This window comes from Scophthalmus maximus, chromosome 19 (genome assembly GCF_022379125.1).
Source record: "Scophthalmus maximus strain ysfricsl-2021 chromosome 19, ASM2237912v1, whole genome shotgun sequence".
NCBI classification, from domain to species: domain Eukaryota; kingdom Metazoa; phylum Chordata; class Actinopteri; order Pleuronectiformes; family Scophthalmidae; genus Scophthalmus; species Scophthalmus maximus.
In genome coordinates, this window is record NC_061533.1 from 5,432,001 (window position 1) to 5,460,000 (window position 28,000).

The 28,000-nt window shown below is 42.1% G+C and overlaps 2 protein-coding genes and 1 long non-coding RNA gene across 25 annotated transcripts in view; 2 read left to right on the plus strand and 1 right to left on the minus strand.

The window, feature by feature from the left end:
• Nucleotides 1-362: 362 nt before the first annotated feature.
• Nucleotides 363-17,279, minus strand: LOC118313330. Of its 6 annotated transcripts, XR_007030134.1 has the most exons (8): nucleotides 16,757-17,114; nucleotides 13,943-14,023; nucleotides 13,064-13,169; nucleotides 9,426-9,609; nucleotides 6,512-6,604; nucleotides 1,070-1,167; nucleotides 845-913; nucleotides 363-698 (listed from the first exon to the last, which is right to left on the minus strand). It is a non-coding gene; the product is annotated as an uncharacterized LOC118313330 (long non-coding RNA). The 6 variants fall into 6 exon arrangements; XR_007030132.1 differs by adding an exon at nucleotides 17,125-17,279 and having other exon boundaries at nucleotides 363-1,167; nucleotides 16,757-16,914; XR_007030133.1 differs by having other exon boundaries at nucleotides 363-913.
• Nucleotides 7,264-15,521, plus strand: LOC118313329 (kelch-like protein diablo). The gene is made up of 8 exons (XM_035638675.2): nucleotides 7,264-7,505; nucleotides 7,775-7,908; nucleotides 9,444-9,627; nucleotides 11,298-11,441; nucleotides 11,918-12,051; nucleotides 13,036-13,247; nucleotides 13,961-14,067; nucleotides 14,816-15,521. The coding sequence occupies exons 1-8, from the start codon at nucleotides 7,483-7,485 to the stop codon at nucleotides 14,874-14,876; spliced, it is 999 nt and encodes a 332-aa protein (XP_035494568.2). The 5' UTR covers nucleotides 7,264-7,482; the 3' UTR covers nucleotides 14,877-15,521.
• kcnt1b (potassium sodium-activated channel subfamily T member 1b) overlaps nucleotides 15,898-28,000 on the plus strand; it is a 60,034-nt gene continuing 47,931 nt past the window's right edge. For 15 of the 18 annotated variants that reach the window (XR_007030129.1, XM_047328914.1, XM_047328917.1 and 12 more), the window contains exons 1-3: nucleotides 15,898-16,274; nucleotides 19,912-19,960; nucleotides 21,338-21,505. Coding sequence is in view for 17 of the 18 variants with exons in the window: in XM_047328914.1 (XP_047184870.1) it covers nucleotides 16,208-16,274; nucleotides 19,912-19,960; nucleotides 21,338-21,505 (284 nt within the window). In the remaining variant the exon portion in view is untranslated. Of the gene's footprint in view, nucleotides 16,275-17,097; nucleotides 17,746-19,911; nucleotides 19,961-21,337; nucleotides 21,506-28,000 lie in introns of those variants that run through there. The other 3 variants (XM_047328920.1, XM_047328924.1, XM_047328932.1) reach the window with 1 other exon arrangement.

Genomic DNA, 28,000 nt, shown 5'->3' on the forward strand with positions numbered 1-28,000 from the left:
TACATTTGTAGTTTGCATGTTCCCTACTCCAATAGTCTGGACGTGCATCAGTTGAAATTTTCCTCCGTCTATTAAATCTGTTTATCCACGTTAGCCCGGCTAATCAACGTATCCGCTGTGTGCTGTACATCAATTAGTGTGTTCCGACTGTGGCTCAGGATGTTCTGCATAGTCGGTTTTCCTCACACACACACACACACACACACACACACACACACACACACACACACACACACACACACACACACACACACACACACACACACACACACACACACACACACACACACACACACACACACACACACACACACACACACACACACACAACCCAATCTGTTGAAGGTGTACAGGTCAGTGTGTGTGCGAGTGGAAATAAGAGGGACATTGTGAAACAAATGCAAAAATATAAAGAATAAGGAATATAAACATAAAAAATAGTTGTAGGTCATGGAATATTTTAATTAATTTCTATACTTTTTACTGTTATAATCCCAGAACCTGTATGCAGGGTGGAGGAACTCATGTTTGAGTATAAAGTCATATCTACAGTATATTTGACTCTGTGCTTGTAACCTCAAACTGTAAAATGCTGTTGAGTCCGGTAGTGTGATGGATGTCCAATCATGAAAGAGAGGTGATTATGTTACTGTGGTCGACCCTGGTTCCCAAGACACCATTGTAGCAGTGCCTCCGACCTATTAGACAACAAGATAATGACATTATCATTTAGCAACTGCTTACATTGGACAAATGTTGCTTATTTCTAACTACAAATTCATACAATATGTGGCATTTTTTTATATAAATTCTCTTGTATGGAATTTGTCACAATAAAAGATACCGAGTATTTCTATTTAGATTTCTTCCCACCGAGACCAAGATTCAGATCCTCACATATCACCACTGGCATCTGAAATGTAAAAAAGTGGAGTACGAGCCATAAGATGGGTGAATACCAGCACAGCCACCCTTGAATTGTTTCCAGCTCTCAGAAGACAGGAGGTGAAGTGCAGTCATCGGTAAATCCCTGCTGGAGTGTAACAGACAGGAGATTAGAGCATCTCACATGAAGGTGTGCAACCGCAGCTCTACATCTCCATTCATCACACAGCAGTGTCCTTATCCTGAGCAAACATCTTCCTTCTTTCTCCAAACAGGCAGACCCTGAAATCAGGGACATAAGAAAAATGTTAAATCAATGGTGTTTTGCATTCCAAGGGCGATTTCCTCCTTGATGGAGGTTAATCTCCTTCACACTTTATTCAATCTATTCTGGTTATGGCACTTAATTGCTACAATACACATTTTGCTTCCCGAGTAAGATTTAAGGGGGAAGCCGAACTTGTCGGGTGTCTGAATACTATTTAAGTGAACAGAATAGAAATAGAATAAAAAAAGTTAGCCACTTAATTGCTGGAGAGCGTAGTGGAGCTTCTAGAAGCTAAAAAGGCCACACATTTTTCTCGGGAGAGGGGGGTGGTGGCCAAAAACAGAGCTATTAAAGTATGGTAAAATTTTGATTTGACATTATTGAGGTGAACATAAACCAATAAGTCCGAATCGCCAGTTTCTCAAATTAGCGCCTCTACTGGTGACAGGAGGTACGCATCGTTTGTCTGACAACCTGTGGTACAAGGCAGAGAGCACACTCACAGTTTGATGATATACAGTATAATAGTGCGGTGCATTTTCCTCTAATTATACCCCCGTGTACAGTAAGCTAAAGGTAGCACTTGCATACGGCCTTGTGCAGTTTTATAGTGGTGTGTGGGCCGGATACAGGGCCCTTGTGAGACCTGTCTGGGAAGTCAGCGAGCATGTGAATCTGATTACTAAGCCCCTGCGTTTCAGGAACACACTAATGGAGGAGCCCTGCTTCTGGTTTCGCCGTGCAGCATTAGAGCTGCCCACACTCGCCTGCGCACGGTAATGGTTTCTGATGGCGGCTGTTTGTTCAGGGATTAGCGATGATGTGATTATAAGCATAACAATAATTCCTCAGTGTTGAAGAAAATAGAAAATCCACACGCAAACGCAGAGGACAGGAATCAGGGCGTGTATGTTATTTAAATGAGGTGGGTGAGCGAAACAAACCAGAGCTTTCAGTGCAGTATTAGAATGCGAGTGTGGGTCATGTCTTGATGGCGAGACAATTTTCATTTCATTGCCGTGTTTAATTTGCACAGGTCTGGGAGGGACGGTATTCTACACGACCTGCTGTCAGTTCATTACTCGGCCAATCTCCATGCTATAGTGGAGAATACTTCACTGATGTATACTTTGCACTGCTATAACACTGTCTCAAAAAAAAAAGAAGAAGATTAAAATTGATGCAGCAGCAGAACCAAAGCCAACAACTATCTTATTCCACACAAAACCTGGCATTACCCACAATGCAACTCGAACCCCGAAAGTTGGGTGAGAGATTTGAGTCTAGCGGCTAGTCGTGGCTATCCCTTAAGGTGTGTCAAGCAGAGATCTAAAGTCACCGCTTATCGCTAACTCGCCACCCATAGATGTTTTTTTTGTTTTTTTAAAACTTTTTAAACTCAAGAGTGACTCAAATGACATCAGGTCAGTTCAGACTTTGATGGGGAAAATCAGTAGAGATAAAAAAAATGTTCCACTCACCCACTTATTTTCCTATTTATGATTTTCTCAGTTTTTAATAATTCCTTATTCACAATCGCAATCATCGGCTTTGAATCAAATGTGGGCATCTGCCATATACATAGAAATAAGACACAACAACAACAACACCAAAAACGGGATCATTTTCCTGACTGCAATTTGCTGGAAAGACCAATCGACTTATTATCCGTACAGATTTTTCAAGGTGCAAAGTGATGACAGACATGCAACGAGTTCTTTCCAGCCAACATATAAATCACCACCTTGACCTGCCCGTGGACAAATTCAAAGGAACAAATCTCTACATCCAAATGTCAAGGGCTCATTTTTAGGATATTCCCTACACTCAAAGGCCTCCAGATCATCTGTCAAAAGTGTCACCAAGTGAAGGCGCACAGCTGTTAACTTTATAGTGTCCAGGGTCATCTTCCTGAGGTCCGTCCCATGACCTCTATGTCACCGTCTCCTCGACGGGGTTTTTGTGTCGACTGCAGCACTTTTTCTTTTACAACTGCAAGAAGTTGAGATGTGACAAGATCATACTTGGCCTGCAGGGTCACGTCATATGTATCCGGACTCAAGATCTTAAATATTAAATGTTTATGAAGACAAAACTGTGGCACTGCTGGAGAGTGTTTGTTTTTCCTCTCTGATCTCTTTTTTAGGTACCATCAAGGAAGATTATATTATTTTTTAGATTATCCTTTTTAACCAGTTAAATAGCCATTTAAAAGATAAAAGGTCCAACAAATGACCGCTGGAAAGATTCGACCCAGATTAACTAACTAGCTTAAAGTGAATATATACACACTCAATACATAATATAAAAGAGGAAATTTACAAATCAAGAGAACACATTCAAATGAAAAGTTGTGGGTATGTATGGAAAAATAAAGCATATAACATTTAAGCATGCTAGAGGAAGAAAAATTGTTAAAAGTTTATAACCTTCCCTTTCTATCATCACTATAACTACAAAAACATTTTTTGTGGTTGTGCTACAATATATTTGTAGACTTATCCCCACATTTTCCATTCCCTTGAATAAAAAGTATATATTCATAACTAGCTTCTTCGCATTCTATCCAGTTTAAAAGGTCAATCCATTCTTTTTCCATTGTCCCCTTCTCTGCTTGCTCATCCCTTTCTTCCTTTTCTTCTATCAGCATCTTGGAATCACAGATCAGCAAAATCTTACCCAGCAACACCAGCTTTTATATTCCACCACTAATACTGCAGGGGTACTGTATGTCTTCTCCTACTGTTGGGGGTGATGACGTGTTAAGGCTGAGGATCACTTACAGGGGCGCAGCGCAGCACGCCTTATTGTTGTGGCATGTGACCGGCGGGAAGTCTCCGGGGGACAGCTGCAGGTGGGCTTATGTGTCATCCGAGAGACTCTCTGGCATGTGGGAGGACTGATGACGGCATGGATTCTTCTCACACACATGAGCGACTGCTGTCCTCTAAACTACATCCCCAACGTCTGACTGAAAAGACGGACGGTCAACTGGCCAGATACCCAATTCATATGATGATGAGTCGGTTTTACGCACTCGCGTGTGCACCGGCAAATTTACTTTTGCTGTCTTGAAGAAAAAAAACAGACAATTTAGGTTTATAAAATGAGAAAAATCAATATTTATTTATAGAGCCTGCTCGATTTATTGGCTGGGTGCTAAAACCGGTTGATATAACATATATCGGTATCAGCATTTATGTTTGCGCCGATATGAAAAAAACTTTATTAATTTCAAGTTCTATATGTTGGGCTGTATATGTGTTTTCTTTTAATTTATAATAAAGTTTAAGGTTAAACTGCGAAAATATCAAACTAAAATTACGTTTCTTACATCATTTCGGTGTGATAACGACATTTAGAATCATTGCCAATTAGAAAAAAATGATATATATATATATATATATATATATATATACACACACACATATATTTATCTGTTACAGAAATCTTTTACTCACAAATATTGTCATTGCCCCCCCAAATGTCCATATTGGTCTGGTTATTTCTCCAGTACAGTTCAGGATGTGTTTGCATCTTATCATAGCTGCAGGCAGCGCCTAGACCCAGCTGTTGGTCGTGAAATAGAACCGGTGCATATGCTACATAACTTTTTAAAAATAAGATCATCATCATCTACTGTTACCAAATGGAACTGTAAAATATCTCTTTTGAAGCTGTTTGGAACTTTTATTTGAACCAGTATGGGTAACATTGCAAACAAACACATTTGCAGAATGCAGACTAAGTGGACTCAAGAGTCCATGTTTAATGTCCTTCTTTATTATCATCACACACACACACACAGATATCTGTTATGTCTTGTGTGGAAAATATCTGTTACTTTCCACTGGCTCCTGTGGACACTTTACTGTTAATTTGGCCTCATGCTACACAGTTCCTCATTTAAAATGCCAACTGCATCTTACCATGCCCAAATTATTCCAGATTCACAACAGCTCCCATTTGATTTCTGAGCAGGTGGTAGTTTTCCATATTATAGATATTAAAACCAAAAAAGATACTGGGTTGGGCTTTGAGTAATTGTGGACTGTTCAGTGTCACCACATATCACTGCAATTACTTGGCAGAGTCCAGAGGCTGGCCTGCACTTCTTTTTTTACTTCCATCCTCACAGTCTTCAATAAACCCTTGACCTCCTGAAAATTTGGGATTTTACAGCCGAATGGCTCAAGTGGCCTCAGGCAGGAGGAGCGCGGCACAAAACTGCCAAGGTCACAAAGTGGCCAAATGAGAGCTGGCAGTCAAAGTGCTTGGGTCTCACTCCTCTGATTCTGATAAGGTATGTTCAGGACGTCGCACAGGAACAAACTTTAATCAACACAGTCTTAGGGCCTTAGGGGGAGATTTTATACCTCGAGACCTCAGACTCATCACTTGTTGGATTAACTCAGAAGGACCTGTCAGCCAGAGCACAGCAGCTTCTTCACCTGGTCTGTTTATCTACCTATCTACCTATCTATCTTCTCTATCTACCTATCTATCTATCTATCTATCTATCTACCTATCTATCTTCTCTATCTATCTACCTATCGATCTATCTATCTATCTTCTCTATCTATCTATCTTCTCTATCTACCTATCTTCTCTATCTATCCATCTTCTCTATCTACCTATCTTCTCTATCTATCTATCTATCTTCTCTATCTACCTATCGATCTATCTATCTATCTATCTATCTTCTCTATCTATCTATCTTCTCTATCTACCTATCGATCTATCTATCTATCTATCTATCTACCTATCTATCTTCTTTATCTATCTATCTATCTACCTATCTATCTTCTCTATCTATCTACCTATCTATCTTCTCTATCTATCTATCTTTTCTACCTACCTATCTATCTTCTCTATCTATCTTCTCTACCTACCTATCTATCTTCTCTATCTTTCTTCTTTACCTATCTATCTATATTCTCTATCTATCCATTTCTCTTGCTTAAACTTGTGTTTAAGGAACCAATTTCAAATAAAGGTTTGTTGTAAATCTTAAATCTATCTCTCCCTCTCTTTCGTTCTCTCTCTCTCATCTCATTTTTGTGAGTCAGCAGTGACATAGACTTTGTGTTCTGACCTTTATCATTTTGACCTACATGAATCATTACATAAAACATCTGAGGAGGTTTCTGTCGGACACAGATATAAATACAGACAGTATATGTAGCAGGGGAAGTCACGCAAACATCAGAGGAACGCAAGAAGTGATGGAATGGGTGAGAGATTCGGGGGAGGGGGGGCTGACAGACGGACGGTAATAGATATCTGGACGCCTCTGGTGTAAAATGTGAAATGGTGACGACATGTATTCTTATTATAAATAAAGGGAAATCCTTTTACCTTATTCAGTCAATAATCAGACTTGGTGATGGTGACAGTTGATTCCTGACCTTGGAAACATAATGAATAGTCTTCATCACAATCTTCCAACTGCTGATGAAAACAAAGGAAGATTTACATCAAGTTAAAATATTAAGATTAAAATATGATATGAATGGAAAATCTGATATGACCTAACCAAATGTGACGTTCAAAAAAAGAATGTGCGTCATTGTTTTGTAGTAGATCAGACATAATTCATCAACATGATTTTAACAAGATTTTTGTCACAATTGTTTTTGCAAAGCTCAATGAAACTGACCATGTTATTCCACTAAAAATTGTTATTGCTCAGCCAGGTTATAACTATGTATAAGGTTAGAATTATATTTCAAATAATGATCATTGACTTTTCTAATCCAAACTAAACATTCACATTTGCTCCCACACATATTAAGGTCAAACTCCAGCCCCGTGTTTCAGCTCATGATAAAAAATTCACAGGGAAACACACTTAACATAAATACACAAAAGCACACATCCTTCAACACACAAGTTCATCTACATAGAGGGAAGGAAGAACTCATGCTGGTTAGAAATAAATAAACCCTGCATACTCTTCTTGACCTTCCGTGACACGTGGTCTAAACTCACACCGGTGACACATTAACTCACTGACAGAGTCTCGTCTGGACCTAAACTTGACAACAGCAGTTCCTTTGGTATGGAAGCTGCAGGGTGCGGAAGAGGAGTCTTGGATTTCAGGCGGAAGAGATGGTGGGATGAATCACTTTTTGGGGGAGGGGGGAGGAGGTCTAATTCCTCGGAGCAGTCAAGTGCAATGTCCCTCAGCGCAGAAAGCTGTGACAAGTAGTTGAAGGGAACAAAGCAGTGTATACAGAGACGAGACTGACTGACTGACTGGCTGACTGGCTGGCACGAAGTTGCAGCTCTGAGGCCGAGGGACAAATCTTGACTGCTGGAGATAAAACATGGGAGTGTACAATGAACAAGGGTAAGGGCGTCAATCCAAATTCAGAGCCTAATATAACCCTAAATATTTAAAAGTTGACTTCAGACTTCTTTTACATAATCGTGTGCGTGTATAGTTGCTGATACATCATTTACACTTGGTAGATGAAATGATGGCAACTTTTGATTAATGATAGGAAGTTAAATATGAAACATTTTTCTAAGGAACGTGATAAAGTTAGGACTTTAAAATGTCTACAATTTGCTCACATCTTCGCTATCTCATTTTATTTTTTTTATTGTATGTTGTAGAGCGGCCCTCGAGGCACCAGCGCCCAACCACATGCTGATCAAAGAGAGCAACGGAGGGTCCCACCGCCTCTCCCTCCACAGAGGACTCAGCAAAAGTCCACCCAGAGACATCTTGGATAACACGATGTTTATGGGTCAGTTCCTGCAAACGTGTAAATCTCACAGGGAGAGTGTCTGATTTAAGAAGAACGTTATTTTACCTCATACCTACTTGCTGTTAAAGCAAAATTATATTTTACAGAAACCATGAGACCTGATGTTAGGAGTAGTATGCTTTAAACCATACAGGAACCTTATCCCTACGAACAGAAACAGGGAATATTTCATTTTTAAAGGGGTACTCCACAGATTTTAATATGTGATAAATACTTGAGTATATGGGGAACAGTACTCAGACTTTGAAGATAGCTGTGTGCTGTCCTCTGTGGCTCTGGAGTTTTATAAAGTCTGAAGCAGAATTACTGCTAAGGTGCATTATGGGGGAAAAATAGGATCCATTGTTGTTGAAGCTCGACCTACAAACGGGACTAACTTCCAGTGAGACGTGTCAATGTGACAAAACGTGGTCTATGCACAGATACCACACGGTCCAGAGAGACACTGTGGTTTACTGTGATCGCTCCACTCCCTTCTGGACAGGAGCATGCGCCACAGCAGTTGCCTCCTGTTAATATTCACAGGATAGTTATTTAGCTAATATATAATTCTCACACAGACGTCTGTCTCCGCACGCTCACAGTTAGCGATGTAGATAATGAGCGACACCGTGCAGCCTCTTTATCGACCGCAGCTTCATCAAGTCTCCAAACGACTGTACATCCCCCGGCCTCCACGCAGAGGCTGCCAGCACTAATCAGCCTTCAGGTGCAGGAGTCTGGCCACGAATGCATACTGGTGTCAATAAATTCAGACTCCTCTGTAACTTTGGAGTCTATTTATCATGTTAGAGGGGGCTGTATATGACTACTGCTGTATATGAGTCTATTTATCATGTGAGAGGGGGCTGTATATGCTGTATATGGCTGTATATGACAAATGCAAGTGTCCTCACACAAGTTTGGCAAGTATAAAATGATGTAAATCAAATCCCGCGGCCTTTACTGTCAGCAGATGTCAACCCAGCAGATGTAAACAAGAGAGCCTGGACCAACTTGTCTCCGAAAAAACAAAAAATGATGTAACACAGTTGGGAAAAGTGTTCAGCCAGCGACGTGTTAAACTTCTCTGCCAAATAGCGCTAAAGCTTCTCCAAAGGTCAAAACGCCCTTGGTTTTTCCTTTAATCAGCCACCTATCAGTAGATCTTTATTATGAGGTCACTCATAATTTGGAGTTCTCTTTCATCACACCTTATTTTTCCACAATCATCACTATGGAAACTGGTCAAAGCAGTCCAATCCGCTGTCTAAATTGGGTTAGGGTTAGTTTCTACTGCATTTTGAAAAACACAAAAAAGGAAGTTATGATTTTAAAAAGAAGCCTGGAGAGGAAGTTCTGTAAAAGAATATCTAAATTGTCATTTTTCGTCAAGGAAGAGTTCGATTTTCTTTTCGAGGCAGCACCATGAAGATAAACCTGGTGCTCGCCAGCAGAGAGACGACAGTACATGTGGATATGTTTTGAGTGACGAATTGAAATAAAGTATTGAATACCCTGTTCTGCTTCGGTAGTCGGGGGATGGACCCAGGACGACCCGTCCTGCTTGGTGGAACAGTTCTGTCCCGAGCACAACGAGTGGAGATCTGCGGCGCGCATGGTCAACAGTCGAGGCTCCGTGGCCGTGGGCTCGCTGGGTGGGAAGATATACGCGGTGGGTGGAGAAGACAAGGTCCGATGCTACAGCAGTGTGGAGAGGTGAGAGACAGTACAGATTCAAAACATTTTTTCTACTAACATTTGTGTGGTCTCAATTTGGAAAAATATTTTCAATCTTGAATTGTCACACTACACTTAGGATTACAATAGGATTTCTCGCTGTAAGAACCTCACATCATCATTTGAACGGATTGTGTTTATTTTTGTCACTTGCTCCATTGAATTACACGTCCCAGTTAAATTCAGACATCAAACCGCTGCGGTTGTATTTTTGTTCTTTTATTAAAATTTGTATTTCTGTTTCCTGGTATAAGATGATTCAAACTTACATGATTAACCGTTTCATGACATCACGCTGGTTATCAAGGAGTGGGAAAAATGTGTAATGTGTGAGTGAGCATGATGCTGGAGTCATCAGTTATTAATCATCTAATGAATGATTCAAGTAAGAGCTTCTTGGCTCCCTCTGTATGACTTTATTTTAACCAGAAGCAAGGCATCAATAATCCCCCCCCCCCTGCTTATCCTGTTCCCATTAACTGTAAAATCAACCCTACATATAAGGAATATTTACATGTAAAATGTTTTTTTTAATGGAAAATTCCAGATATGTTCAATATACACAGAGGGAAACATCACCCGGGAGGCTTTTCATTCAAACCACTTCTTTAAAAATTCCTGTGTCACATAAACTGGCCTGACATTTTACAAGAGGAATAGAAGATCTATTTTCATTAGTCGTTGTTCCCATCTTTGAACACTAGAGGTCAGCATCACAGCAGGAATAAGATGTACACCTTTTGACATTAAACCCAAATTATAACCCAAAGTGAACCAGCCAAAAATCCTTATTTTGCAGGATTTGCCTCATCCACTCATGTTGCCTGGGTACTTATTCTTCATAGGCAGAGAAAGCCCAAAATAACACACACACACACACACACACACACACACACACACACACACACACACACACACACACACACACACACACACACACACACACACACACACACACACACACACACACACACACACACACACACACACACACACACACACACACACACACACACACACACACACACTCTCCTGAAGCACATTTTCTCCCACTTCCTCGCCTCCTACTTTATCTGATGTCTCTGTCTCGGAGGGGCTGGCTCTATTCCCAGTTCCCACAGTCACTCCTCGACCGAATGCCAGCCAGTTCGCCTCTTAATGATCATCCCCGGCTGGCTGCAGACCAGTAGGGAAAGACCTGCTCCAGACGGATCTGCCGTTAATGGTCCGAAACCAGCCAGCTCTCATTTGGGTTACTGGAGAGCACCTACTCTCTGAGGGCTGGTTACAGTGCTGTTGTGTGTTCTGACATCTCAGGTAAAATTATTTGCAAAGTAAAAGGAGGAGTTTGGGTTTTGGTTGGTTTACTTTTTTCTTCTTCTAATGGCATTGAGCTGGGAGGTAAACCATTGTTAATGGCCTTCAAGCAGAGAGGAAACACTCTGGCAGAGGTTCACACAGATGCTCACATAACTCAAATACTATCTCTTGGTGTGAATATGTGCGTAACGCACACAACAGCGAGTACACACAACACAAAGTATTTTTTTCCTATGACGGCTTGTGTCTGTCTTGGTTCTACGCGAGCTGATATTAGCAGCCGTTGATTTTCATCCCGTCCACCGACGCATTGACGTTAATCACGACAGGTACAGCCCAGACACCGACAGCTGGAGTGCAGACGTAGCCCCCTTGAGCAGCCCCCGCAGCGGCGTGTGTCTGGTGGCGATGGACGGAAGCCTGTACGCCATCGGGGGACACGATGGCATTACGGCCATGAATACTGTGGAGAGGTAGAGTGACACTACAGATCAATATCTGCGATTCCTCTTTAAAATTACAATTCCACAAATGAGAATGTGTGAAAGATGTCTCATCCCTTTTTTTTTTCTTTTTTTTTACAATACCATAAAATCCTGCAGTCAGAAGGTTTCTCCTTTAGTTATTAAGAAAAAGTGATTCAGATTTTTCTTTCACACCATCTGTTGCTGTTTTTTTTTAGCTTGGTTCCTTTGAAGAAACATCCTTGTTTGTGCCAATAACCTAATTAAAAAAATGACTTGGTACAATAAGGCTGTGTCTGTACAGTACATACATCTCGAATGAAGGAGATAATGATATGAATTACCTGTCATCTCACATTACTTTGACTCTCAGAGGAAGAAGAAGAAAAAAAAATTAAATAATTACATTTTGTTATGCAACCATTAATGATTGACACACCATTTGTCACACTGGTCTCGCTACACTTTTGCCTCGTTTTCTCTAGGTACGATCCGAAAATGAACGCGTGGAGCATTCAGGCTCCGATGCTGAGCAGACGTACCAGAGCAGTGGCCGCTGTGCTGGATGGCCATTTGTACGTGTTCGGGGGGAACGACGGTGACATGGCTCTGAGTTCAGGTGAGAGACGCGACAAGCCCCAAAATTGCTCGTTTTGGTTTTATTTTAGCTCACAATCCAAAGTTATTAAACTACAATGATATAAGACAGAAAAAGCAATTTCATAATCTTGTGCCAAAAAGTCTTATCAATTGATTAACTGGAGTTTAATTACATTCTCAGTTTAATAGTCTGACAGTGCTCGTTGAGGTTTCGTGTGTTAATGTGACCTGTTACAAATGGCACAAATTTTAAAAAAGAATAATGACAATGATGAATTACAGTAATAATAAAAATAATTAATAGTTTTGTTATGTGAATTCACTTATTCCCACCATTATTCCGAAAAAATATCTCAGCTTTCTTTGACAGCTTTTTGAGGCACAGCAGGACTTAAGTCACATAATGACAAGCTCGACCTTTCTCTGCGAGTATTCTCGCACGCGCACACACACACTCACACACACACCCCCCCCCCCCCCCCCCCCCCCCACACACACACACACACACACACACACACACACACACACACACACACACACACACACACACACACACACACACACACACACACACACACACACACACACACACACACACACACACACACACACACACACACACACACATTCCACAGCCTGTTGACCTTGCCAAAGATATACAAGGTTTATGTTGTGCTGCCACTTGTCACTGACTATTTCCGTCTGTGAGAAGTGCACGTCAGTAAAATTCCCAGAACTTTTTTTTTTGTTCAAGCGCTGACAAAAAAGATCGTGCAGATCATTTAAAAAAAAAGAAATACAATGGATATTAATATCATTGGTAGCTTGACATTTTCAGCTTCCTAAATACATCTAAAACAACATTAGATCAATAACACATGGGTTATTGTTTAATATAAATATAAGCACCGGTTATGTGTTACTCATACAGTATGTGCAGCTGTGTATTATATGCAATATACGGCCTCATCCGGCTTCTGCCTCCCCTCTAAACGTTCCCCAGTGGAGCGGTACAATCCTGCGGACGGTACCTGGTCGATATGTGCCCACATGCGGAGTCCCCGGGAGAACGCCGGCTGCACCGTCTACCTGGGACACGTCTATGTGGCCGGGGGCAGAGACGAGCTCGGCCTGGAGCTGTGCGCCGCGGAGAGGTTCGACCCCGACACCATGAGGTGGTCCCCTGTGAAGCGCATGAGGAGCATGAGGGACAACGTGAGTAATGGACGAGATCAGATGTCTGGGGGCTCCGCTCTGATTCAATGTTCAGGCGTATATTTACATTCAATGATAAAAAAAACAACAACAGGAAAGATGGAGAGATACGACTGAGGGAGGGACATTGTTTTCCTTTACTGATATTAAATAAGAGATTTACAGTTTGATTACCGTCTTTGGACCCCACAGTCTAATTGTTTTCGTTGTTGTTTAGTATTGTATTGAATAATTTAACAGTTTGACCTTTTGATTTTGCAAGATGAGGCACGAGAGGATCTCAAAAGTTAATTTGATTTATCCTTAGGGAGATGAGTGTCTTTCATGACAACTGATTCATCACACATTAAGATATTTTGCCTAAAAGCCCAAATATTAACATTATTTCACCAAAAAATATTGCCTTAGCCATCACAGTGTACATCTAAACTTTTCACTGGATAGAAAAAAGCTCCCAAATTTTCGAGACTTCATCCTCTGGCCACCAATTAATATCAGCAGTTGTTCGACCAAAATGGTGGATCAACATTTCCAACCATATGGAGTTGTTGGCTAAAATGATTTAAATCATGGTGTGACAAAAGTATATGATGGCACAGTGTACTGGTTTCACACTTTATGGAAACATCTGAACACGTTTGCAATATAACAAATATAGTCCAAACAACAAATTCCTTTCTTTCTTTTATACTGACTTGTGTATCGTGCCTCAGATGTCCCTGGTTGTGTTCAATGGTGCCTTGCTGGCCGTGGGAGGCTCTGATGGTGTCAGCAACCTGAAAACAATGGAAGTGTACAGCCATGAAACCAACACGTGGAGGTAAAAAGAACAAACAGCAATGTGCTCTGATTTTTCCAGATTAAATCTTTATGATTCATTTGTTCAGAAACAATGAGACATTACACTGTAAATGTCGGTAACAACTGGAAAAATTGAGGTCTTCTAAAGCTTTTAACCAGTACTGTATTTAAAATACACTCTGTATGTTAGCAATAGGGGCTACCCCCATTTTTTTTTCAATAGCAAGAAGTGTTAACAAAATTAAAGTGCATTGGGAAACATAAATAATTTTTGTCTATTTCCAATTGGAACATTTGCGGTGAAGGAGACACTTTGAATAATTTACAATCATTTCAATCATTTCGAGTCTAAGTGTTATAACACAAGGGGATGCAGTTTTGTGCAAACAGTAAATAAGAGGGAAAAAAAAAGTGTTGACTCACGTTGGTCAAAGACCCTTTCTTAAAAAAAGTAATATTGCTCCTGCTCATTAACATCCAAACGCAACACTTATTGAACAGTAAACAATGTAGATATATCTTAACACAACGCAGTCGCCAAACGAATTTCAAGCTTTGCACCAAAAGAGCCCGGTTCATATCAAGGCAGACTTGTCTGCTCACAGCCAGACAAATACACATAAGAGTCACTTTGTGATTCATGCACCAAAGCTGTAAATGTACTGTAAAGGACGGCTTCTATATATCATATACGCCTTCGGGCTGCAGGCTAAAACGGAGTGCTTAAACTGTGTCTCACCGTCTCCCATCTCTCCGTCTGTTTTTAGACACTTTGGAAGCATGAAGAGCAAGCATCCGGGAGGCCGAGTGGCTGTGCTGCGCCGCTGACAACCTCAACAACGCTTGTGTGTTATGTGAACAACGGGGATAAAGGTGTTGGAGAAAAATAGCCCTAATGGATGCGCGCCACCCGGTCTCCAGGACACATTGTGATATGGTTCGAGTAAGGCAACATAATGACTGAGTAATTAAAGTGTTCACTCCAAAATGAGACATCCCCTGCATTAGTCGGAGGTGGCGGTCGCTGGTGAAAAAAAGAAAGAAAAGAAAATGACTGTGAGCATTGAATTGAAGCATATTACAGGCCAACAGGTTGCTGTATATGTTATTGGTCTTTTTTTTATGTATCTAGCCCACAAAACAGAACTCTTTTATAGAGAGGAATCTGTGGAAAACACATTTCAGGATGCATTTTTTTTTTTAACCAACCCTTACAACAGATCAAATTTTTGGACTAGCAGCCTTAAATTACAGTCTCAATATGATATTGACATTATATTAGATAAAGATAATCACAATGTGAAACATGAGGAAGTGATGGTTGTGTTTTAAGAGATAGTACACCGAGTGACATTTGTAAATATTTTTGGGGCTTTCATGTGCATTCGTGATTGAGGTGGAACGAAGGTCGACGTGGATTTACCGCAGGCATTTGTTTGAAGAGAAAAGATTTAAAAGTCAAAATGATTGGTGTATGGACGTTGTCATTTAACCTTGATATGTTGTACAAGGAGGCTTATACAACCTCGGTGGCTGTCGGAAGTGCAAAAGGTGTATAGAATGTTTTTATGCAAGTCATCTTAGAGCTTTTTTCTTTGAATTGTACATGTGAATCATGTGACACATTTTGTGTGTGTGTGTGTGTGTGTGTGTGTGTGTGTGTGTGTGTGTGTGTGTGTGTGTGTGTGTGTGTGCGTGCGTGTGCGTGTGCATCAGCGTCAGTGGATTCCGCTCATCATGACTGGAGACGACCCAGGGACGAGACAGTGACACGAATGATTAAGCTTGTGTAAACATTCAAAGAATAGATTGTAAAATGACACAAAAAAAATTAATATATATATATAAATCAGCAGGATCAAAAAACAAATCAATAAACAAAAAAAGGATATCTGTGGGAACACTGATGCTGGGCGAGATGAGCCGCTGAGTGAGATCCGACTACTGCGCATGGGAAAAGCATAAGTAGCTTGTGTGGGCTCTAAAACGATGACGCTCAGAGCTCGTCCCCCTGGAGAGTAATGGGCTGAAAATGTGGAGAGGCTGAGCGCAAGGAGAGAGCAACACAGCTTTTTCCAGGGGACAAACACACACACACAGACAAGCGTACGAGCCGGCGGTGTCTCCCACGATCCGTGCCTCTCGTGTGAACACACAGAATGAATATTTTTTTCAATTTGAGACGGACAACTGTGAGGCAAGTAGCAGAGGACAGAACTGTTGCAGGTATGTTTGAACAGATTCCAAAAAAAATTATAATAATAATAATAATAATGTGTTGTGTAGTGAGATATCATGAATCTCTGGAAGTTGTCAAGACTTTGCATGGCGTGTGTACTCCAAATGATATTGATATTTGAGAAATAATAATAAAGGATTTATGATTTGGGGTCTGATTCCAGAGCAAATGTCTATACAGGACATTTGCAGCCTTCACATGACAGAAAGTGACCGGTGCTGTATTCTGCAATAGCCACACACGTCTTCATGCACAACAGCTATAGACTACATAGCAAAGTTACACTTTCTACATCTCACCACCAGATGACACCTGATTTTTCTTATGAATCAAAGGGTCGAGACATAAAGCCTTTTTGAATTTTTTTCCCTTTTTTTGCAATTTCAAAACCACAAGACAAGTATGATTTTCTCTGGTGACGATGCATCACCACACGAATAGACCCTAGATTTAGATGTATTCATCTCACCCATAAAGCCTTTTTTTTTTTTTATAAAAAAGGGGAAGTTTCCGTGTCAGCCTCAAACGCAGCATCCTCCCCGGTGTAGACACATTCCTCCGGTAGATGGCGAGGCACCGTGTCGGCGACTCCAGGTTGAGGAGGAATGGGCGCACTGCTCCTTTGCTCTTTCCCGGGGAGGATGGGGGAGAGAAGAAAAAAGACGCTGGTGCTGATGCTGACTGAGAGAGGAGCACGGAAACCGACAGGAGCGAGCGCCATGCCCATATTATTGCAGCTGCGACGGAAGCGGCTCCTCAGGCGACGTGAGGCCAAACGTTTGTGACGCGACAGCAGCCCGAACGCGCATGTGCATTGCGAGCTCAAAACAAACTTACCAGAATAATAAAAAAAAATAACAGATAGCCCGTTTTCGGCCAAGCGATATAGTTCCGTCAACAGTGGCAACAAAAACGAAAAAAAGGAAAGTTGTTGCCACGCGACAGGGAAGTCTGTCCGGCGACTTCCGGTCTCGCGCCTTGATATTGTAATTAACCGTCAGGTGTGCGATAAATTACTACCGCGGTTTTTTTTGTTGTTTTTTTTTTTAAAGGCGTGTCAGCCAATCAGAGCCGTGGACCGGGACCACTCCCCCTTTTCCCCTTCATAAATCTAAAAAGGCTAACCACGCTAACTCCCGTCGCGGTGTTGTGGCGACACGGAGCTGGAGCTTGTTTATGGACCGAATTGATACAAGCTATTGAAGCTAACTCCGCTGGACCCCCCCCCGCACTGTTTCTTCCCTCCCTCCCCTTTGTAATTGCCATTTACCAATGATGGCCGAGGTGTCGCGCCGGGGGGGTCGCGTTGATGGGAGTCCTCTTCATCCTCTTCATCCTCCTCCTCCTCCTCCGCAACAACACGGGCGGCGCTGTGCGATCTGTCTCCGGCGCAGGTCTCCCGGACCCGAGCAGTGTTTACGATGATGGGACCTCGGTCGAAAACGGGGACGCAGGCAGGTAAAGGAAAGTTAGCGTCCGGCGGTGCTGCGTTTCAAAGTTGACTCACTGAGCCCGTGCATGTAAATGTTACTGCATCTGCAAGATCCGTCATTCCAGGTGAAGGTGCTTGGTGTTTTTATATACACTGTGGATACTATATGCTACTTTGCAGCGATGCTCAAATGGGAGCACGCTTTTTTTTTTAGTTTGGTGTTTGTGTGGTTTACCCCCCCCCCCCCCCCTTAGATTCTATGATGGATTTTTATTGCAGATGTTGTTTTTTTGGTTGATCAATGTTATGATGACACTAACTCTCCTACCTAGAGCTGCAGCAGTAAGTAATCCAATACTAAATTAATCAACAACTATTTTAATAATCGGTTAAAGTATTTTTCATGGAGGGCGGGGGGGGGAGTCTAAATTCTCTTATTTCAGCTTCTTAAATGTGAATATTTTCTGGTTTCTTTGCCCCTCTGTGGCAGTAAACTTAATATCTTTGGTGTGTGGATGAAAGTAAACATCATCTTGGGGAACACGATTGACATTTTTCAACATTTTATGGACCAAACAACTAATCGAGAAAATATTCGTCAGATTTATGGATAATGAACATAATCGTCAGTCGCAGCCCAACTCATACCTATTTGCCTAGAGACTTGTGGACAATGCTCTGAAATATGACTGTAGATGTAAGTGTGTAGCCAGTTTTGTATGCATGGGAATTGTTTCATTTTTTACCCCTTTGTGTTATAATTTGAATATAATAACGCGTGTGTTTCAGAGCGAAACACTTAGTCCAATAGACAAATGTCTTTATGGCAAAACAAAATATAAATCTTACAAGAGCCTGTCGGTGCTCACAGATGACTGTCAGATCACAAGTCCTACATCATTAGCCAATGTTTAGATATTGCTGCTGGTGACTGATCTCTGTAATCAAGTATCGCAAGAAGACTGTTGGTTTTCACAGACCTCACTACTCTGCTTTGATTCTGCTTTTCATTAAGTCCTCCTAGTTGTGTGGAGTGGCCTTTTTTTTTTTATCTCTGCCCTGAATGCATTTTTTTCCCCTCCCTTGATCTGCTTTCATTGGTCTGAATCTGTGGTATTCTCTCCATTAAGTGGAGACGGTCTCTTTACCGGGAGCCACTCTGTTCCCCAGTGTTGTGGTTGCGTTGCCTCATCCATTAAGTCGGCACTCAAAAGGTTGCAGACTCCGGAATTTTTGCAGGGGGGGCCCTATTTTTGTTTTTTTACTCGTGTTGTTATGAACTTGCTGGTATAGTCTCTCACTTTTTTTTCTCCTCTTTAATCTTGTCACCGTGTTCTCCATAACTTCCCCTTCTTCCCTTAGGTACAGAAAGGGCATGTTGGGAAGAACAATGGGTTTTTTTTTTCTCCTCCTCTGCTTTCCTTTTCCTCTCATCAGCTCCCCGATCCCATTCCTCCGCCTGCGATGTCGAGGGTCTGTACTTTCTCTGTTAATCAGGGAGGGCATGTCTCTGGGTGCTATTAGCGCACTCAAGGCTGCCCACACTCTGCTATGACGACCACAGACAAATACACGGCTCTGTATTACCCACTTTCCCCAGTACACACTTTAGAGGGAAAATCAGTTGCAATCTCATGTAAATTATGCAATTTTATGTGCACAACAACATCCATGAAACAAGCTGAACACGGATCCACTCGAAGAAGAAAAGCACACACATGAAGGAACATGGATTCATACACATTCATACGTTGTCAATACGTGTGGATGAAATGTGAGTGTCTGAAATAATTTTCTTCTCCCTGTTTTTTTGCTTCATGGGCAGAAAATGTGTTTATCTCCGCTCGCCATGGCTGCACAAAGTTAAAACTTTCAGTAAACGCACACACGCAGCAGGTATTTGATGATTGATGCACCCGAATTGCTACTTTCCATTTTATTGGAATCCACACAATGAATAATAAAACAGCTATCTATCTGGCAATATAAAACTGTGCCGTTGCATTAAAGCGTGCTCTTGTAATCCTGCTCTGTTTTAAAGAGCGGCACACTTCTGACGGCAGAGTTAAGCTGCTACACAGGCAGTGAACGTATCATATTACATCCTCCCAAGTCTTAAGGATGTGAATTTGTAATAAGTGTTTAAACTTTCTCCCTGTCTTTCTTTCCCTTTCACTCAAATCCCCCACCAGAGGCAGCAATGAACCCGCCACACCGATCGTCGACTTCCCACAGTGACAGGTAATTTCCGGAAGCAACTTCATTGACCTATGTGTGATGTGGTGGGAACACGTATACTGTAAATACATGCACAGCAATACTGCAAATCGTGTACACAGTAGACGCACACAATCGCATGCACGTCTACTGTTATGTGCAAGTAGGTGGGTTGCGTCGTCATTTTTGTCTCTGTAGTTACCTGTCCCTGACCGCGTCCTCTCTGATTGGAAAAAGATGTCTGTTATTTTAGTTTATTTTAAAAATGTATGCAATTCTTTATGTTCTTTTTTTATTTTGTTTAATAATATATGATGCACAGGAGAGTTACATCATATGGTTCAGCCTTTCGTACAGGACTTGCTTCCACTCCCCTGTTTAGCATTTCTCTAACAAAGCAAGTCATTTATATTTGAGTTGTGTACTGGGATCAAGATGGCGAAATGGAAGTGACTCCATCGCTTTTTTTGAAGTGTAATGCGAAATCTGATTGTCTGTCCATTCCTCGATTATTTATAATCCTTCAGTCTGTAAGGGTCCACCACCGATCCAAACATATTCCAAGTTGTGAATATTGTCATTTTAAAGTCCATTGCAAACTTTCGGGCAAACTTCTTCTTCTTCACTTCCTTCAGAAACCAGCCGGTTGCAAACTATCTTGCATTAAAGTTTTAATGTAATTTTGTAAAATCAAAACATTGCTTTAGCTTTTTTACATTCTGAACCTGTCAGTTTCATTTTCACCAATCACTTCGCCATCGGTGACTGTCTGTTCTGCTCGGCAGCTTAAACCCCTCGACAGAGAGAGTGTAAACCCTGGGATGTAGCTGTGGCCTTGAGCCTTCAGGAAAGGTCTATGGTTCTGATTTATTATCTTATCCACTTTAAATCAAAACGTGATTGGCTAAATCACCTGCCACTTTCAAACATTCACATCTGTGGGGGCTTCGGGCCTTCTGTCCCAGTTATGAAGTCCTAACCGATGAATGAACCACTTCAGCTAACCTTTTTTCTGCCTAGACAACGACAAAAAGAGTCTGATTGAATAATGTATCTTCATGGTTTTAGGACAGTAACCCAGCATCTCCTTTCTCAAGCAAACTAGGCTAAAATTAGAATTGGAAGAGAATAATTATCAAGAAATTTAAATATAACATTTAAAATGCAAATATATTTGGTCTTAGGGTCTCAGAGAGTTCAACACTGCTTCTTATCGTTTTCCATGTGCATTTCATCTTCTCCTCCGTAACAGACTTGTTCTTCATCACCTTGTATTCGCCCTATTTCCAAATGATCTTGGCACTTTTGTTGTTGTATCTGTTAAACTTGGAAATTGTGCCTTAATGTGATTCCTCTAATGTAACAGCCTCTCTCAGCAGTTCTACCTTCTTGTCCCCGCAGGCCTTCCACGGAGACCCTGCAGAAGAACAACAGCAGCAACTCTGGTGTTATCCTGGACATCTCGGCTCTCAAGGTGGCGGAGGTGGACACCGAGGTGCCTCCTCTTCCACCTCGCTATCGCTTCAGGGACTTGCTTCTGGGGGACCAGACGTTTCAGAATGATGACAGGTAGCATGACGAACACTGTTGCTGTGCACTCATCAGAGGCCGGCCAGGGAATTTTCCGGGGGGGGGGGGTTGTTTGTGTATATGTGTGTGCATCTACTTTATATTCAAATCTCGCGAGATGCTTTTAGCGGAACGGATAATGAACACACTCCAGAAGTGTTATAGCTTTGGTTTTGGTGAGATGTGTAGGTAGATACAGCAAGGGAAACTGAAACCGTGCAGTTAGAGTTTTTTTTAGTTGCTCAGACCTTACAGCTGTGATGAGTTATGGACTATTTGGACCCCTGTCAACCTGGAAGTTGGTTTCCCGGCCACATTGTCACATTGGTACAAAGTGACTTCAGAAACACGTCTTTCCTCCCGGATTCAGAGTAGATGTATGGATAGTGAATCACAGAAATGAGCGTAGAAAATGCAAAGTACATCAAAAGTCGTGTTGACATCGTGGGCGGGGATGCTTTTATTGAATATGTTTCATAGTAGAATCGGGGACTGCGTTTTCCTCTTGCTCTGAACTGAACATTAAATTCCCCCTCTCCCTTGGCCCCTGACTGGCGTTACAGTCATTCGGAACGCTGGAGTGCACGGGAGTCTCCAAAGAGGTAAATTACTGGCGCAGTCGGAGGGAGGCCGACTAACAGATGGCCTCTCATATCCAAGAGGGGAGGAATTATCCGAGCATCGGCTACAGCTGAGTAGTGTGGAGCTCTCCGTGGTGCTGAAATAAAGCCGTCTCACTGCAGGATCAACAACAGCAGCAGCAGCAGCAGCAGCAACAGAGTCTTCCTGTTAATTTGTCACCAACTTTAAATTTAAAGTTAACACGAGACTTGTACTTGAACTTCGTCACACCGTCTTCAATCAGTTCACTGTGTTTTATTTAAGGATCTTTCAATTCTCAAGACTGTAAAGAGGTAAACTGTTTTCGCCCGTTAAAATCGAATGCCGCCTTTTTTAGCCCGAGGGCGTTTGACATATCGGACACAGCGGATTTATTAATCGGGGCAGGACTGTTACCTTAAGCATAGAGGTTAGCGAGCTTCTATTTACAGAAACTGGACAAAGATAAGGCAGCGGTGTGTGTGTGCTCTAATGGAACGGTCATTTCACACACAAAGTGGAAGATACCCCCTGGTTTTATCCTTGCCGCTAATTTTATCTCGCCATGCAGCCACGTCTGTGGCGTTTCATTATCTGAGGTTATAAGAAACCAAACCTCTGCTTTCTGTACCGTCCTCATTTTCTCAACCTGTAAACTCTGACTCTCGTCGCTACACCTTTACCAACAGGTTATATTTAAAAGATTGTCTTGTTGATTTGCACGGCTGTTTGTGCCAATAACTGATTTATAGCTGAGTCTTGACAGACGCCACACATTGTGTATGTTATCTTTCAACCCCCAGGCCGTTGGGGGGGGGGGCAGGCACAGTCATGTTTCAGCTGTGGAGGCCATCCGTGTTTTTGTTGTGATTGGCTCATTGATCCGTGTCTCGTATGAATGGAAAACGAAAGTAATTGGGAAGTTTTGCTCTCGCCTTTCTCTCATCATCTTTTCCTTCTCTTCACTTTTCCGTCCGTCTCTGGAGCTCCCTGCAGTACACGGTGAACAGTAAATACGCAGTATGTTTTATATCAATGCCACACACACACACACACACACACACACACACACACACACACACACACACACACACACACACACACACACACTGGTCTGTGCGCCTTCCCAAGGGATGCAGTGACTTCTCAGTATTCGACTACAGATGCTTTTTTTCTTTTCTTTTTTTTTTCCTTTAGCTTTATGCTACTTTTGTCACTACTGTTGACATAAAAAAACATTTGTCAATGCTATCGATGACACTACATATTAATTATGTAAATCCAGTCAAAACACAGTGGCGTTAGGTTTTTCTTCTAATAGTCTTTCACATCTTTGCTGTGTCACGAAGACCCTGGGATGATGATGTTTGGCAGCGGTTCATCCACTATGTCTCCTGTGAATTGTCTTTCTGATCACTATTCAATTGTAAAGGGGTAATTAGGGCTCGTTGCCAGGCTACCAACGCATTTATGCCTAAGTGTGTGTGTGTTTTTTCATCCATGTGCGTCAATGCACATCCCAGGTCTTTTCATCGATCTATATGATTCATTGACCCTGCCATGAAAAACACAGCATCCTCTGTTTGTTTTTTTTCTTTTCTTTAAAAACAAACCGCTGTGAATGGCAGGTTTACACACACACGCCTGCACAATGTGTGTTTCAGAAGTGAATGCAGAAGGAAACACCAGGGCAGTGTCTTCTGCCAGTGCACAGTAATTGCTAGTTTCAATGCTGAAGTGGGAATGAAAGCGGACGACGATATCACTGGGAGTTAGGGACACTCTTCCTCGCGGCTGATGATCTTCCGCTCTCGATTTATGATGTTGATTATTTCCTGTGCTGATGCCTTGTCGAGTGTTAAGCCTCAAAGCAAATTTACCCCTCGAGGGAGAGCCAGAGCACCACCTCCCCCACCCACCCACCCTCCTTTCCCTGCCCTTATGGCCCTTAAGCATCTGTTTCCTTACACATGTCATTGACTGCTATGGGAGATAAAGGCAGTGGGTTGAAATTGGACGAGTTCACCGGTTTCAAAAAGGGAAGCAAATGCAGAAATCGACTCCACTGGTTGCTAAAAGAAGTCAGTTCCAATAGAAGTATTTGAGAAAATGACTCTACTTCTCACTTGTTTTATAACATCAGTAAACATTTTATGGTCTCCATCTCTAGTTTCAAGTCTTCTTCAATACAGCACGATGTTCATTTTGTAAAAATATGCTCCCATTTACAGTAAGATAGGCGGTAAAGCGCCGTATACATTGGGGCACTTTGATCCCATCTCACATCTTTTTATTTTTGCCATCAAAAGGCAAGTGGGTGGCAGTATATGTATATTCAGTACATTGTGAATTTTCTCGGAAAGCAATTGAGAGGGTGTCAACGGATGAAATAACCAGAGGGATATGTCCAATTTCAGTTCAAATGATATGGCAAAAAAGCTAAAACAAGACCCAGGTCTTAAAAGAGCAGAAGTTCCCACTAGCTCACTGTAAAATAAATGAAGGAGAGCAAATCTGTTTGTCTGTGGGCAAATGGAAGTTGCTCAATATGTGCCACTCCAACAGTATTCAGGCAATAAGGCCCTTCTGCACTGTTGGAGTATGTCTGTCTGTGATGATGCCGTGGGCGTACAGTGTGGCTGTGGAGAGAGCAGGTTGTGGGGCCGGGGGTCTCCCCTCCCCAGGGCTGTCATTATCTCCGGGGTGCGTTGTCAGAGGGCTGTTACGACGGCTCGGCTGTGTGGGTGCTCAAGTGGAGCAATCTCAATGAAGTCATGGGTCTGACGTGTGTGTGTGTGTGTGTGTGTGTGTGTGTGTGTGTGTGTGTGTGTGTGTGTGTGTGTGTGTGTGTGTGTGTGTGTGTGTGTGTGTGTGTGTGTGTGTGTGTGTGTGTGTGTGTGTGTGTGTGTGTGTGTGTGTGTGTGTGTGTGTGTGTGTGTGTGTGTGTGTGTGAGAGATTATACATTTGAGTGTGTGCATCAATTTTTTTCGGTCTGTCAGCCAGCAGAGGGGGGGCACCAGCGTCAGTCCATGTCAGAAATAGAAATAAGCCAGCAAACGCTTTCATACAATCAGTCAGAAAAACAGAACAAACAGCAGGGAAGAAAATTGGTTTCATCCGCCTTTCCTCTGCGTGTCTAATATCGCTCCTTGTTCTTCTCTTTGCCTCCTCTGATCAAGAGAGGAGGCTGATGGGAGTAATGTCGACAGAGCGAGCAGCCTGAGTTGGTCACTGAATCGACTCTTTACACCTTGTCGTGAGTCAAACGGCGACACTGTGACAGTTTGATGCAGTCGTCGATTTCTGAGTGGGGTTCTGATGCTTTTCATTAAACCCACAAGTTGTTGATGTTGAACTTTCTAAAGCCGCAGCACCCCCCCCCCCCCCCAGCAATACCAATATTGTTAAACAAAAATGTCTTATTTCCATGAGGGGGGTTATATTTCTCAGAGATCTCTCACAGATTTGATTCTTGTCTATAGATAGAGCCAAACTTCCCCAGTGGAATAAAGTGTCCTGAGATGTTAACAGTGCACCGATTCATGGCAGCAGCTGTTTGCACCGACTCCTGTGGCAGAAGTGACCGCTGGGATTTGGCGCCTGGATGATTTCCATTTGTGATGAGATGGACGACCACAGACACGAGGGCGGTGAGGAGCAGAAGAGACACAGAACACCCAGAGGAAGGGGAAGTGAAGAATGAAATGGATGAAGGGTTTTTCCATAGTATAGTCACCAGGGGGATGCTGTTCAACAACAGCGTGAGCTAACGTTGTCTGTCGTCACACACTTTTTTTTAAGTAAAGAGGGTGATTTATGGTTTATTTTCACATTGTGCTGACTAGCATACAATCTAAACGAGAGTCATTTTTCTTCGTTGTTAAATGAATACGCTGTTTTTATTTTATTTTGTTAGGATTCCTTTTGACAGCTTTGCAATTTGAACCATAGGTGGCATTCGTCACGCGCACCATCAGCAGAGTGGGTGGGCGACACTTAAGGGGCTTGCGAGAGTCGTCCTCATCAGCAGCCGAGTGGCTGCGTGTCTTTGACGTGCTGTCAGTTCAAGGATTACTGTTGGTGTCACAGTGAATCAGAGGGCCCCGACATGTCATCCACATTCTCCGGGGGCAAAGGGATTTGTGCAGCCAGTGATCAGAAACTGGAATGTGAACAAGTAAACAGCCGAAGCATTTGCATTCCTGAAAAGCTCCGTTTTCAGACTGGCTTCCGTTTTCGGCGAACCGATTAATATCCCCTGAACGCGAGTGAAGGTATTAGTGAAAGTGGTGCAATAATGCTTAACCGTGCTGCTCTTTTGTTAAGGGCTTTAATTGGTTTTCATCTGAAACCCTTTGGATCGGAGTGCTCGCTCAGTGGGGACGCTCAGATGGGACCGATATTTGAAGCTAGGCTGCAGGGGAGAAGGATAATCGGTGCTCCGAAGGAAAAAACTAAGATTTCTCTCACCCCTCAGAATTAGTTTCTCTTAGGGGACATTCCATCTTGTGTGCCTGGAAGTCTCATTCTGCATTCACAGTTTCGCCCCCGTGCTTTATCATGCCAACTCAATTAGCACCGGTGGAGCTGGCAGGCAGTGAGCAGCTGTGATGACGGGAGACGTGTGGACGAGACGGCGCTGCAGTGGGGTTTCCAGGCTTGTGCATGTGTGTGAGACAGCGTCACATAGAGGATTAATCAGGAATTGCAGAGCATTATTACTTCCACTATACTTCCAATAGATCCAATCAAATATCTGAGGCCTAAACACTGAAGTTGCATTAGAATTAAAAAATGGAGCATGTGCCTGGTTTTGTTTTAAAATTTGTGCTTTGATTCAAAATAATTTTCACTCATTAATGTCACTTATATGGGTTTGTGTAATCATAAAAAGCCGTAAGGAGATTACATCTCTGGTGCTCTACTTATTTGCCTGTTTTTGCCTGACCAAGATAATCAGGAACATGTTTCATAATCAATAGAGCCGCTGTGGTTCACTGATCACAGATTTGCAGCATAATTTTTAGTAAAAACCCCGAAGGCAGCGTTTTCAAATAACCCCAATACCTGACAACTTGGTGATGTTGTGTTTTGTCACTCTTGCGTTTCAGGAATAATGAAATATGCAAAATATCTAAACGCATGTTGTTTATATGTCTTGTTGTCCTGTGGCTCTTCTCAAATGAAAAGCTTGACTATCTACAGTTTACTACGCTTATAATATCAATGTTGTGGCTAAAGATTCAAAATGATATAATGAAATGTGTTGATACAGGAACGTTTTGCATGGCATACTTTACATGACATACAACTTTTTTTTGGACTCAATAGGAGGTGCTCTATTTAGTCACTTAATCACATTACCAATATTTCAAATATAACATGGAATTCATAAGCATGATACACCTTCTTCCCAGGGAAAGATTGTAAATTTAGATAAAACATAAATTGGTAAAACAAAAACCACTGAAACTGATCCAAGGGAGTATATCCCTGATTTATGTAATTAAGGAGGCAGTGGTAAAAATATAGCTCCCTTCAAGGATTATTACTTTTTCGAGTTATTACTGAAGAAGATTAAAAGATTCTACTTCTATCAATTAGGAAATCTTGTGACTTTTCACCTAGTTAAAACTTATCTCTCTATCTATACACACGAGCTGGCGAAAATAAGCTGTCCCCCCCCCCCCCCCCCCTAGAGTTGATGCAAATATATGAACAACATCACTGGGTTTTTGGTGCACCATCATGCTGCGAGAAGATGTTTTATTCATGAATCTGTTGTCCGTGGCCTATTTGTCAGTAATGTTGCACAATAAAAGTGCCTGTATGGTTTCAGAGGGGAGATTGTAGTAAACCCAAACAAAATCCATTCCAGCTTTTCTATTTGGAGG